This window comes from Alosa sapidissima, chromosome 19, assembly GCF_018492685.1.
Source record: "Alosa sapidissima isolate fAloSap1 chromosome 19, fAloSap1.pri, whole genome shotgun sequence".
In the NCBI taxonomy this organism is placed as follows: Eukaryota; Metazoa; Chordata; class Actinopteri; order Clupeiformes; family Clupeidae; genus Alosa; species Alosa sapidissima.
Window position 1 is genome coordinate 17,220,809 of NC_055975.1, and position 14,427 is coordinate 17,235,235.

At 41.0% G+C, this 14,427-nt stretch overlaps 1 protein-coding gene across 3 annotated transcripts in view; it reads right to left on the minus strand.

Annotated features, from left to right (window-relative positions):
- Positions 1-353: 353 nt before the first annotated feature.
- The window catches only part of zgc:174356 (uncharacterized protein LOC100137120 homolog), a 54,363-nt gene continuing 40,289 nt past the window's right edge, over positions 354-14,427 (minus strand). For all 3 annotated transcript variants that reach the window (XM_042071769.1, XM_042071771.1, XM_042071770.1), the window contains exons 7-8: positions 13,806-13,962; positions 354-1,144 (exon numbers count right to left, since the gene is read on the minus strand). In XM_042071769.1, the coding sequence (XP_041927703.1) occupies positions 1,096-1,144; positions 13,806-13,962 (206 nt within the window). In that variant the 3' untranslated portion in view covers positions 354-1,095. The remainder of the gene's footprint in view (positions 1,145-13,805; positions 13,963-14,427) is intronic.

A 14,427-nucleotide genomic window follows, 5' to 3' on the forward strand; every position in this document is an offset into this window, starting at 1 on the left:
GTATCTTCAAGTGGTATTTTCAATTAGCATTCTCCTCTATGGAATGGACTGTGTGTGTGTGTGTGTGTGTGTGTGTGTGTGTGTGGGGGAAAGACAGTTTACAATTGATAGCCTCCAGTGCTTAAGCAAGTTGTGGGGAATTAAAAGGCTTAAGATAAGTTGTTTTGTTGTAAATGAGGTGTCTGTGAGAGAGGCTTATTGGGAGGAGAGGTTTAAGGTTTTAAAGGCCATTTTAATTATGTCTACCTGATACAAATACAAACTTTATTTCATCTACTTCCAATCAGATTCTTACTCCATCTCTCTTAGTAGGTGCTTACTCATAACATTAGTGATGTTGAGAAACAGATGAATAACATTCAGTAACTTTATTCATTACTGCAGTATTGCTTTGTGTATTACTTTAAAAAGTATTTTATACATCAATGTACATTCAATCATGTTGTTATTTTACAGATCATTCATATAGTGCCAAGAAAGGCTGCAGTGTCACATCTTACATTCATAATGTAAACATATTGATTAAACAGGAACCTCCATTTAAGTGCACATACTGTACATTATGGCAAGTTGATCGTACTGTATATGCTGATAGATGTGTAACATTAGTGAAACATTAAAGTGCAATGCATTTGACATGGCAGTAAAAGAGTCTAGCAAATTATTGTGCTCATCACATATTTCACTCATCATTATATCTCATTGCATCTCATTTTCACTGATTTAATAAGGTGTATAATTTATGATCTTGTAGTGACTGGACTGAAATAAATTAGCTATGTGTCTAACATCTGACACACGTGATATCGGCGGTTCATTTGTGATGTGTTTGTACTCAATCAGGAAAAAAAAAACACATTCACATTCAGCAAACCACGTGAACACCTCCAGTAGGATCCTGAATTTCCTCTTGGGGATCAATAAAGTATGTATGTATGTATGTATGTATGTATGTATGTATGTATCTATCTATCTATCTATCTATCAATCAATCTATCAGACCTGAAGATGAGGAGAAGGATGGAGGCTCACTCCAGCCCCAGCCCAGAGGACAGACATTTAGCCCAGGCCCGGGTGTCTTTTCTTAGACCAGGTCTACTGGATCACCTGACGTGGCTGAGTGGGTTGCATCTCACTGACCCATCTGCGTAGGGGGGAAAAAAGACATTCAAGCATCTCATGAGGAAGACAGCAGCTCCATGGTGAGGTTACAGCTGCTCTTGATTACAGTTTTCTGAAGCTGTAGAAGGATACAAAAGCGATTAGGCCAAGTATTTCTGCTTTTCATTAAAACATAACCATAAGGAATGGCACAAATCTGTCCAACTAATTGGGTGGGCTATGAAAATACTAAATCAACAGAAAAAAAATAAATGAAGTTGAATGCCTGGAATTTCTTTCAAAAGACAAGTCCGGTAAATATTTGCCATTGAAACAAACATATCGGTCAACACACACAACACAGACAGCCATTACCGTTGTCCTTGGTGTGGTTAACATTTCCTTTTAACAGAGTGCTTTAATATCAGTTTTCAGTTTCTATGAAGAATAAACTGTAATTTAAACCATTACTATCTACAGCAAGTCTTTGTATTCCTTAAACAGAGAGGAACCAATCAAGAATGTGCTCCTCAAAATAACAGATCTCATCTTGTAAAAGGGCTATATTTTGAGATGGTGGATGTAAGGCATAAACTCTGTCTGGGCTTGAAAGCACACCGCCTTATTATAGTAAGTAATCTCAGCGACCGTAGAAGCTGTGACCATTATTATGGAAAGGAAGATGTCCGGTCAAACATAATTCTCACCATTTGGTGAGGGTCACACTGACCAGAAGTAGCAGTTTGTTGGCAGAATGCGTGATGCCGCTACAGTAATGCAAGCCTCTTGGGAACAGTGTCCAATACAACTTCTAAAGCGCTATGAGTGACAGCTCAGCATACCAACCAATACCGGTTTAGACCTGCTCACCAATCAAACCTGGTAGGTTCTAAATAGCAGTGCATGGGGGTGAGAACAAAACCACTGGCAATCACACCCCAAATATGACTCGATCAGGAAAATAAGAATAAGATAGAGCTGATAGAGCTATAAGAACCACGGGCTGGACATTGAAGTACTTGATTTCTCTGTTTGCTCCGTTATTCGCCATCGGACTGTGCTTCAATGAGTAACAGTATCAATGGTAAGTTACTGATGACTGATGACTTTGATTATGCAAGTCATGGGAATGACTAATCTAAACAAACAAATACATCTCCTTCCTTTCCCATGTCACAGAAACAAACAAACAAAATGCAGTTATAAAATCATCCTTCTTTTGTACATTGCTAAGCATCGATGCTCTTAAATTCTATATCTTTCTAGGCTGAGTTTTGGTTTACTCTAGTTATTTCAATGGAATGTGGATTAGGGGCTAATTACTATCAAATATATGTATATGGTAATTTGCCTTTCAAAGGAGTAAGCCGTCTAGCGTCTGCTCTCATTTTTTCTACTGCAGCTCGGAAGGCCTTTGCGTCAGTACTATTTATTCACAGAGAAGAACAAAATAAATTAACCAAAAAGTATGCACAGTCTCAGCAGATGTGTCATACCATTACAAAGCCTTGCACATTTGATGTATGTAAATTCACTATGATATTTTAGCAACTTCCACAATAGACCTTTATCAGACTTCATTGATGCAATGCTAAACAAGTATTGCATAAAGATTGAGACTATGAGCAACAAGAATAATTTGACACATTGAAATGTCAAATTGAATTCATTGAGATATGAATATGCTTCTGATGCAACCACACATTTTTGTTCACTGTAACATAATGGTGCTTATGTTATTATACAGGTAAATACCAGTATTTCATTGGGGAAGTCATCGCATCATCTCACATGACATTCTGGTGTGGTTTAGCAGCTGCACCACTGCTAATAAAAAAGCTCTGGACAGAGTAAGGAAATCTGCACAAAATATAATTCAAACACAGCTGCCATCACTCACAGACATATATCACACCAGATGCCTGCAACGTGCAAAAAACATAATCAAGGACTTCACCCATCCAGGCCATGATCTGTTCACCCTTTTGCCATCTGGAAGGCGCTACAGTTCCCTCCAGTGTCGCACCTCTAGACTCTCTAAGAGTTTTTACCCAAGTGCCATTAAACACCTGAACAATTGACAGCACTGCACCCTTTGGACTATCTTCTTTTTCTTTTTAGCTATTTATTTACTTATTACTGTCCATATATTGTCTTGCTGTCTTTTGTCTTAGGTGTAGTTCATGTTCATGCTTCATGTGTCTTGTTATGTGTCACCACTAGGGGAAGAGCAATTGAATTTTGTTGTCACTATGTGCAATGACAATAAAGGCATTCTAATTCTAATTCTAATGTTATGTCTTCCACCTAATGTTATGTCTTCTACCTAATGTTATGTATTCCACCCAATGTTATGTATTCCACCCAATGTTATGTCTTCCACCTAATGTTACCACCTAATGTTATGTCTTCCACCCAATGTTATGTCTTCCACCTAATGTTACCACCCAATGTTATGTCTTCCACCTAATGTTATGTCTTCCACCTTATGTAATAAACATATACAATAGCAGTGTCTTGTACTGAATTATCATTGAGCAACGGAAAGGCCAGTCTTTGAGGGTGAACTATTGTCAGATAATAGTAGGTAAGAGAATGCCAAAATAGCTAAATATTTTATTTTTCTGATTCAGCCAGACATGAAAAATTATATATTCTTACCATAACAGTAGAAGTATTCGACACTGAGTCAAATTGAGTGCAATGTTTTGAGTCTACCACATCCTGCATTCAGATATTGATATACTTCTGATGCACCAAAGCATTTGTGCTGACTGCAAAATAACAGTACTTCTGCTATTATATATATATATATATGTCTCTCATTATCCCTTACGCATTAATTTAAACAAATAAATCTATCATCCTTTTTGCTTCTCTGGTGAATGAGGGTATCAAACTCTGACTCTGAAAAAAAAATATATATATTTTTTCACTGGTGAAATAATTTCAAAGAACAAACAACACATCAAATATCCACTCTGAGTTAGTGGCTAGGCCAATTCATACCTCTTTCTGTCTATTTTTGCTTTTGAAATATGATGTTTTCCATCTTATGTAATAAACCACCCAGCAATGTACTATCTTGTACTATCTTGTATTATCACTGAGCAATGGAAAGACTAGTTTTTGAAAGAGTAGGTGAGAGAAGGCCAGAACAGCATGGTAATACTCATCTTATATAGAGATGGAATTATGTCTAAATGGTGCCATATCTTTTTCTCACAACATATACATAATTGAAGAACTGGCTGAAATGTACCACTGTATGTTGACTGACTGTCTCCATGGTCTCAACATCATTAGCTTTAGGTGGCAAATACTGAAGATCTTAAGCTTTGCCATACTGCTAGATAGTGATAAGACTATAAATCCTGGCCTTCCACGGCATTATGGCAGGATTGGCAGTTTCTGAAAACCCAAATAGACACACTCACAGACACACCCCACACAAACACACACTGCATGTTCACCCGAACACATGTAATTAGATACCATAACTCTGAAAAAGAAGCTGCCATTTCCATGATCGTGTATAGAGATGGATAGGATTCAGCACTCCCACCTCACTGATACCCTAACACATCTTGCGTTTTTCTTTGGTTTTTTTTTGTGAGGTGTGTGTTTGTTTTCCCGTTATGTTTCTGTTTTTATTTATCTGTTATTTATTTGATTCGTTTGAGCTTTTTTTGTGAGGTTTGTGTTTGTTTCCCTGTTATGTTTCTGTTTTTATTTATTTATTTTATCTTGTTTTTTTTGGTCCGACCTTAATTTTCCCGCCGTAATGAGAGTGCACGGGCGTGGAACCGCACCGGTGCCGCCGAGCCCTGGCACAACTAATCCTCATCTCTGGTTCCTTCCCCCCACGGGCCCTGGTGGCACAGGGCTGAATCAAAGGCTTCATTCAGAACCACTGCGAAACATGCGCTTTTAATCATCACTCGGCGGCTGCTCCACCACACTACCTGGGATGGTATGTGTGTCTGTGTGTGTGTGTGTGTGTGTGTGTGGGGGGGGTGGCCTATTGTGGAACTGGGGGACTCAAGCTGTCATTTGACGTTCACTCACAGAGTCAGAGTTTGATACCCTCATTCACCAGAGAAGCAAAAAGGATGATAGATTTATCACATGCCATGGCGTTCATTTTTGGAAGAAGTATGTGTGACAGTCAGTCAAGGTCTGTTGATAGTTTACAGTCATTCCTTTTGTTTAGTTGTTTAAATTAATGCGTAAGGGATAATGAGAGACACTGTTTCGTTCGCAGAAATTAATGCGCATTCAAGGTGGTAATGAGGCCAGTGGCCTTCATTTCTGTTACCCAAACACGCTGAAGTTCATTGTCAGACTTACACCATGGTTGCCACACTTGCATTTTTATTTGTGGATACAATTTCCAAGTTTTGATCACCAAAACTAACAAGTTTGTAGAACTATTTTCTGCCTCACATTGAGTCTTTTAACTTGTAGAACAAAAAGTGGTTACTGGTTCTAAATGGATGGTTAATTTAGCCAACAGACAGATGTTACTTTCATATCTCTCATTGCCAAGCTGGCATAGTATAGCATTCTGTTGAGCCTTAGCTTTGCAAAATCACTATGGTCCTGTGGCATGCCCAGATGGAGTGTTTTAAAAGCTACCTCAGACATGTTACATATTGCGACTCTCTGTACGTCTGATGGATCTAATTTGTAATGCTATCACAATGTGACAGTTCATTTAAACCTCACAACAAACTTTGAAAACACTTCAAAATACACTTTGAAAATGTATCAAGCTGTGGTATAAATTAGTAATAGCTGTCAATGTGTCATGGAGTTCCATGCATACCCCACAAAGGACTTGTCTAACCTGCGTTTTGGTGCCATCCTTGGCTGAAGGAGACTCATTCTTATTTATGATTCAAATAGAACAAGAGTCATGACAAGCAACAGAATCTCCTGAGTCGTTCATATTTAATGGATCTCATGCAAGTTGCCTTTTTTGTCATAGCAGTTTCATATCACAATAGTTAACAACATTGAAAAACAGCCTTGGCGCAAGGACAAGACATAACAACAACAGTCGACTGACTGCAGTGAAAAAATTGGCAAACTGAAGTGGTCCAGGGACTTCCAAAGCATCAGACCACTCCAGATCCCACTTAAACCAGCTATGCTTTCAATCAAATCACCATGAAATCAGAGGCAGCCAGAGGCCAGCACAGTCCACATCCAACCCCCCCCCCCTTTCAGAGCAGCGTGCAGATTAGGAATTCAAAGCACAGAGGTAGACACGACTCTTAGCAGGCCCCCATGAGCTTGCAAGACCGACAGAGCTCTTTCAAGATATTGTCCGAAGATCCTGACACCGTTGGCCCGGGGCAAAAGCCAATAAACACAGCTTTCGGGGCAAATGATGAATAAATAAATAATCAAACAGGAGTTGGGGCAAGAGGAAAAAAACATATTGACTGACTGACATGTTCCCTTTGGCTGCGGGTGAGGCAATAAAAGGCTGCTCTTGCTGTAGATCTATGTGGACATAATGGCCAGGATCAATCAAGTGTCTGAATCAATGCAATGAGCTGCACAAACCTATTCTGGTCTTATGGGTGGGTGGGAGGTGGAGTGAGGGGAAGCCTTCCTTTCACCCAAGGATGAGGCAAACAAACCCTCTCCCTCACCTTCCCTCCCTCCCTGCATTCCTCTTTTCTCCACCTTCGCCCGGTGGACATTTAATCACGTAACTAAAGAGGTCAGGAACACCGGCTCACCTCCAGCCCACCACTGATGAACACATTTATATGTATAATGGTGGGACTAATCTACACACTTGTTTCTCTCTCACAAGAGGTTACACTTGGTTAAAACCGAAATCGAAAGAAAGAAAAAAAACTCCTCCAGAGGGTGTGTGTGTGTGTGTGAGAGTGCAAATGTTGAATGTCTTCTGAGACTGAGAAACTACAAAATGTACAAATGGGTTCAATTCAAACTCCCAAACCTATACAAATCCCCCTTCACATAGATAAAAAGAGATTAGTTTCCGTGCTAAATATATGTTTGGCAAAGCCATTTTGGAACAGATGCAGACATATACTGTAGCATGTGCCGTGTACATGAAGTGCATCAACATGGCTATGTATTTACCACTGAATGCAGGTATGTGCCAAAGTGCTTGCTATCTATGTACTGTAACATTTTCACATCTTTCCCTAGGCTCCTAATTTATAGGACTATCATTTTAACCCTAACATGAAATATTCCTTCATTTCCACACTTCTTCCACCCATTTCTCAAAACATAGCCAACCATTCAGAAAACATTTTAACACACCCCGCAAGAGCCGAACAAGCTGTGTGTGTGTGTGTGTGTGAGTGTGTGTGTGTGTGTGTGTGTGTGTGTGTCTATGTGTCTGTGTGTGTATGGGGGTTGCAGCCAAAAACGGGTAGATAAAAAAGGACCTCTGCTTCCAGGTCTCTGAGAGATCAGGCTGATGGAGAAGACACTTTGATGGTTAAACCCTGTCTTAATCCATCCGTCTCTTGCGAATGTGTTTTTCTCGCCGAGCCTTGATAAGTGTTTCCAGTCCTGTGGAGGCAGACTTGCGCTCCTTCCCTTCTCCTCTCCCCTGCTCTATCTATCCTTTGTTGTTGTCGCCCCCCCCCCCCCCCTTCCTCGTCTCATTCTCTTCCTTTGCTTGGTCGCTTGCTTAAATATTCTGGTGGGTTGCATATGGGAAGACTCGTGAACCCTTTGCTTGGTCGCTTGCTTAAATATTCTGGTGGGTTGCATATGGGAAGACTCGTGAACCCTCTGCACTTGTCTCCTTTCTCTCTGTGTCTTGTACCAGGTTGTTGTTGTTTTTTTTCTACATTGTTCATGCATGATTGACTGCAAACATGCAAATATGCCCACATGCACGCAAACACACGCGCGCGCACATGCGCACGTGCACACACACACACACACACAAGTTACAAACAGCTACTCATTTTAACACACACACACACACACACACACACACACACACACACACACACACACACAAGTTACAAACAGCTACTCATTTTATTGGCACTTACCTACAGAATTTCAAAGCCTTCAAAGAGTGACACTTCCACTTCTTCGCGCTGTTGTCATTTGTCAGATTTTCACAATTACATCAGTGGGGCATCAAATCTGGAGAGCGAGAGCCATGCCCATCAGCCCTGATTCATGCAGTGCTTAGCAGCCTGGGTTGTCCCTAATAACATTGCCGTGTTGCGTTTGTTATCATTTCGTCTCCATTCGCAGCCCTGCTCACAACGAGGCAGTCTCCGGGTATTATTATGGGAGAGCAGTGCCATCCTGCAACCAGCATCCACCGTCCCCACTCTCTGTGGCCTGGGCCTGGCTTTGATGCAGTAGTGCTTCATGATGACAAATACGCCCAAATTGCACTCTTTGTGCACATACATTATAGGAAGTGTTTTTCTCTCCAAACACAACACAGGGAGAAAGGGGGGAAAAAAACACCAAACCAGCCTGCACTCACTGAAACCCTCAGTAAGATGTGTCATCATAATGCACTGAGAAAAAAAAAACTTGTAGCTACATGACAGGACCAAAAACACACGGTATTTGGAGATTTTTTGAGATGCTTCAAAAATCTAGAATCCCTTCATTAGAAAACACAAGGGATCTGCCAGGTCTTCCAGTGTATGGGATGAGTGATCTATTCCCCCTCCCTCTCCACTGATAGAGTAAAATTAGGCTCAGTATCCCTTGCTGCTTTAGAATCAGTCAGTAGAATCGAGGAGAGGAGCAGAGAGGAGAGAGGGGAATGCAGTCCAAACCACAGTACACATGCCCATTAGCAAGCCTTGCATACTCCTCCTCCTCGGCAGCAGCAGCAGAAGAAACTCTGCCATCAATTCCATTAGAGGAGCATGAGAGACCGCCAGACTGTTATTTAGAGATGTTCTCAGGAATGTTTCATCACCCAAGCCTGTCGTCACTGTGTCAATCACCTAACTCTTTTACACAGTGTGTGTGTGTGTGTGTGTGTGTGTGTGTGTGTGTGCGCGCATGTGTATGAGCATGTGTGTGTGTGTGTGTGTGTGTGTGTGTGTGTGTCTGTGTGTGTCTGTCTGTGTGCATGTGTATGAGCGTGTGTGTGTGTGTGTGTGTGTGTGTGTGTGTGTGTGTGTGTGTGTGTCTGCATCTCTCTCTTTTTTCTCCCTCTTCCACTTCAGACAGTGGCTGTGCTCTGTGCTGGAGTTGCCTGGTCCCTAAGGCACTGTATTTGCCCTAAGCAGCCTCGGCCCTGGGGGGTGGGAGAGGAGGAGGAGGAGGAGGGACGCTGGGTGGAAATGCAAGGCAGTGAAGAGGGTGTATAGGCAGACGGTGGGGTGGGGTGTGGTGCGGTGGCATGGGTGTGGGGTGCATCCCATTAGAGCTGTAATTAGAGCCCCTGTGCGATAACCGCGGCGCACTTCACTAGTGAACTGCCACGCCGGGCACTTTATTACTGGGACGTTGCATTAGTTAATACCTCCATTACAAAAAGACAATGACTTAATTATGGAGTTGGAGGAAAGGAACATCAAATGTGCGTCAGAATCAATTTGGGCGTGGGTAATGGAGGTGGAAGAGCTGTTTACCATCAACCTGACAAGGGGCATCATTTAAGCGCGAGTAGTGTTCTCTCTCTCTGCAGCCCCGCCTGTGGCTTGCATTTCAGGCCGTGTCGTCCGTCGCAGGCTGAGCCGACATGGAAGAAGAGAGTGAGAAGAGATGATTGTGATTTTAAGCGAGTGCTAAAGCAGTGCTCCACACTTTCATCCGTTCTTCAGCTCTTTCACATGTGTGATGTGTACGCACGTAATACGCAAGCGGCAATCATGGCCTATCACTATGACACTGAAAAGAGAAGAGAAAAACCAGGACAGATTGATGCCTGACTGTGATACTGCTAAGGACCATCAGAGAAAAGTCAGAAAATATAAAAAATATCATTAAAAAGTTGCTCAATTTGGCCTCTGACTAAGGTCATGCAGTTGTCAAGCTGAGTAAAGCTCATTCACAAGCAAAGCTGTTAATCATGGAACAGATGAGAGCAGGAAAAAGTAGGCCTGTGGTGCTCATCACAGGAAGAATGCAGGACTTAATTCACAGCAAGCAAATATTATAGTATCCATAATGGAGTTTGGATCATTCTTCATCATGTGGCTTTACCTGAGGTGACATCACCATGTATAAGTATAAGTATATATACTCTTTTGATCCCGTGAGGGAAATTTGGTCTCTGCATTTATCCCAATCCGTGAATTAGTGAAACACACTCAGCACACAGTGAACACAGTGAGGTGAAGCACACACTAATCCCGGCGCAGTGAGCTGCCTGCAACAACAGCGGCGCTCGGGGAGCAGTGAGGGGTTAGGTGCCTTGCTCAAGGGCACTTCAGCCGTGCCTACTGGTCGGGGTTCAAACCGGCAACCCTCCGGTTACAAGTCCGAAGCGCTAACCAGTAGGCCACGGCTGCCCAAGATGATGGCAGCATGTTTTTGTCAATGTGGAATCTAGTAAAGTTTGAAACCACTATTCAGCTGTAGTATGGTGATATGTATAATACAATATAATATGTTGTATGTAGTCTTTCTTCATTTTAACTTCAAATATTTTGCTAGTAAGTTACCAGCAGATGAAATTACTTGCAACCAATTTATTGCACTCAACAGTGAATACATTTGCAAAATGTTACAAACTTTTGAAGTGATTTAAATGATTTAATGTATTTATGGTATTTAAAAGGTGGTACATTTGGTGGTACAATTAAATTGTCCTTGGTATTCTAACTTGAAAAGTGTGGGACCCTCATTAAAGCTAAAGTGACAAATAGACAAAAAGACAAATGGGTCTTTGTCTTTGTGTGTGTGTGTGTGTGTGTGTGTGTGGGCATGTATCTCATTGAGTGTGTGGGCTAAATGATTTTTAAACTTACTATGTAAATGTACATTACTGATCAAATAAATTCACAAGATGAATCCATAATTGAAAGTACCTGAGGTAACGCTTTAGAATAACATGTGCTTATTAGGTATTAAAAGTGCATAATAAGCAGTTAACAATTCATTACTAACAGTTAGTTAACTGTTGTTATCCTTTAATAACATTAACTAACTGTTAACATGCAGCTTGTAAGTGTTAATAAGCAGCCTTTTAAGTTACTTACAAGCATATTTGTTAACAGTTGTAAGTGTTAACAAGCAGCTTGTTAATGCTTGTTAATGGTGTATAAGACAAAGAGGTGGATAACTAATACGCTTATAAGACCTTTCTTACCTATTTGTAGTACATTTTGCAGCCCCCCAATCTAAAGCGAGGACCATGTAGCCTATAGTTCCAACAAGCCCAACCTTCTATCTCTCTATATACTGTATCTCTCCATCTAGCTTGGTTTAGCTGTGAGAAATACACCTTCAAAATTGTTGCTGTGAGCAGGAATCGAACCCCGGTCGCCTGCATCAGAGAGTGCATCGCTACTTATTGAGCTACACTACTTTTCTTATACAGCTGATGAAATTGTTTATCTTGATTCTATATTCCGAAGTGCTATATCACACTAGCTATGCTTTTTACAAATATGTTTCTGATGGAAAAGTGGTGTTTAATTAATACAGAAACAGACCACGAATGTTCGCCTCTGTTCAAGGCAAACTGAAACATGTTTTAAATCGATCACGAACGTCAGCCTATGTTTGCAACTTTGAACCAGAGCTTTGAACGCACCCACTTATCGTCTTTAAGCCTCGGTTGCTAGGTAACCAAACTATATACAAAGCTGACATATCTTTAGACTGCTGACAAACTGACAAACTGTTTTATGCGTTCACTGAACAAAGATTAAGGAAATTATACACCACTTTTCCATCAGAAACATATTTGTAAAAAGCATAGCTAGTATGATATAGAACATCGCAATATAGAATCAAAATGAACATTTTCATCAGCAAATTAGGAACAATAGTGTAGCTTAACAAGTAGCGATGCACCCCCTGACGCGGGAGACCGGGGTTCGGGTCCTGCTCACTGCAACAATTTTGAAGGTGTATTTCTCACAGCTAAACCAAGCTAGATGGAGAGATACAGTATATAGAGAGATAGAAGGTTGGGCTTGTTGGAACTATAGGCTACATGGTCCTCGCTTTAGATTGGGGGGCTGCAAAATGTACTACAAATAGGTAAGAAAGGTCTTATAAGCGTATTAGTTATCCACCTCTTTGTCTTATACACCATTAACAAGCATTAACAAGCTGCTTGTTAACACTTACAACTGTTAACAAATATGCTTGTAAGTAACTTAAAAGGCTGCTTATTAACACTTACAAGCTGCATGTTAACAGTTAGTTAATGTTATTAAAGGATAACAACAGTTAACTAACTGTTAGTAATGAATTGTTAACTGCTTATTATGCACTGTTAATACCTAATAAGCACATGTTATTCTAAAGCGTTACCGTACCTGAATATAATTGGTGAAGATTGAGGATTCTGAGAGACTAAATGGGGTATTATCGACTATTATGAGAAAGAGACATTTGTTTTCAGCTCATTTTGCAGGAAGGTAAATTGAATATGCCGGGCTTCCCCTGACACTGATGTCTTGCTTTAAATTCATTACATTTTTGATACAAATGTAAACCACATATTAATTCCACAGAGGACAATGTCTCTATTAATAAGGCAGTAAATTGTGTGTGTGTGTGTGTGTGTGTGTGTGTGTTTGTTTGTGTGTGTGTGTGTGTGTGTGTGTGTGTGTGTGTGTGTGTGAAGATTCTTGAAAATAAATACCACTTTGGAAAACATCCAGTATTTTCTCCTTTGATTCAATTTGCATGAAGCTATTTAACGCAGATTTAATTTATCAAAATAATAATTGCATTCATGACCACACAAAAACAATTAACACTTATTGGAGTTAATTATTTTTTGTCTCATATGGCCATAGACGCACACACATGGTTATTAAGATTAAGAAAAAACTTGTGCCTAGCTTGTGGTTATTTCTCTCTTTTCTCTGTAGTTTTACTGAGGCATTTACTGGGGAAACAATATCAACTTATCACATGTTTGTTTCTCTCCAATTCCCTACATATGAAAGCATCAGCATGACAAACAGTGGACAAAAACAGCAGACTGCCTATTGGCTTCTCAACAGCAGAGCTCAGAGAAGGGCACTCAGAACGATTAGTAAATGCTCAGCACACATACAGTAATGAACTCTGGTCTGCCAAGTATGTGTTCAAATTAAAAAGGTGATGTGCAATGCCCTCAACACAGCTCCAAAGGCCCCATGTTTTTGTCAATTTTAAAAACATGTTGTTCCTAAACATCGATTTAGGGTTTGGTTTAGCAATAACACTCTAGAAAAGTACACCGTTTTAGTAAAAGAATGAGGCCACTTACCATACAGTGGGTCAACTCTCCCCACCTCTTGGTTTCACAACCACTTAGTATGACAATCAAGCATCCAAATTGGATATGATAGCCAGCATGTACCAAACAATTATTGTATTCAGTGACATCCACAGTCCCCATTTAAAGATAAGCAATTGGGACAGATTGTCAACCCAGCCTGTTGAATAGTGAAAAAGCCCACAACATCCACAATTTTCCTCCTTCACACGTCTTAACACCTTACCTGCCAATGTGTGACTGTTACAAATCAAAACACTTTACTCACTGCGTAAGGATGAGCACAATCAGGCAGAAGCCGGCCATGATGATAAAAGGCATTCCGGGGAAGGTCGGCAGGGTCAGAGGGTAGAGGCCATTGAAGATGATGGCAGCGAAGAGCAAGCAGGTGGCCTCCACGGACGCCGTGAAGGAGAACATGGCACCTAGACGACAGGGAGAGCCAAAGGTGAGAATGGACAAGGCTAAAGGAGGAGAGAGAGGGGATGGACACGCATGATCCGGGGTCGGGTCGGGTGGAAGGGTCAAAGACACGCTCTGTGAGGGTGAGGAGGTCAGAGGTCATGGTGGGGCGGCAGCACTCATAAGGAAGTCACAGTCTCGCTAAATTTAGGGAGATGATCTCTTGCCCAAATGCTGAAAGTACATGTGAGGCCTGAAATTTAAATAGACAACATCTCCTCTCGAGTAGACAACTGCAGCTTAAGCCCTTTATGTGGTTTTCTTTTGTGCCTTAAAAAGTATGACAATTTAGTATTTGATGCAACTCTGCATGACATGAAAGGAAATAGTGGTAGTGTAGAAGAGCTTGCAGAGGACTGCAACTATACATAGAACTCTTTGAGGATACAGAAGGTTATCAGGACTGGCAAATGCATTCCGTGCAAGTG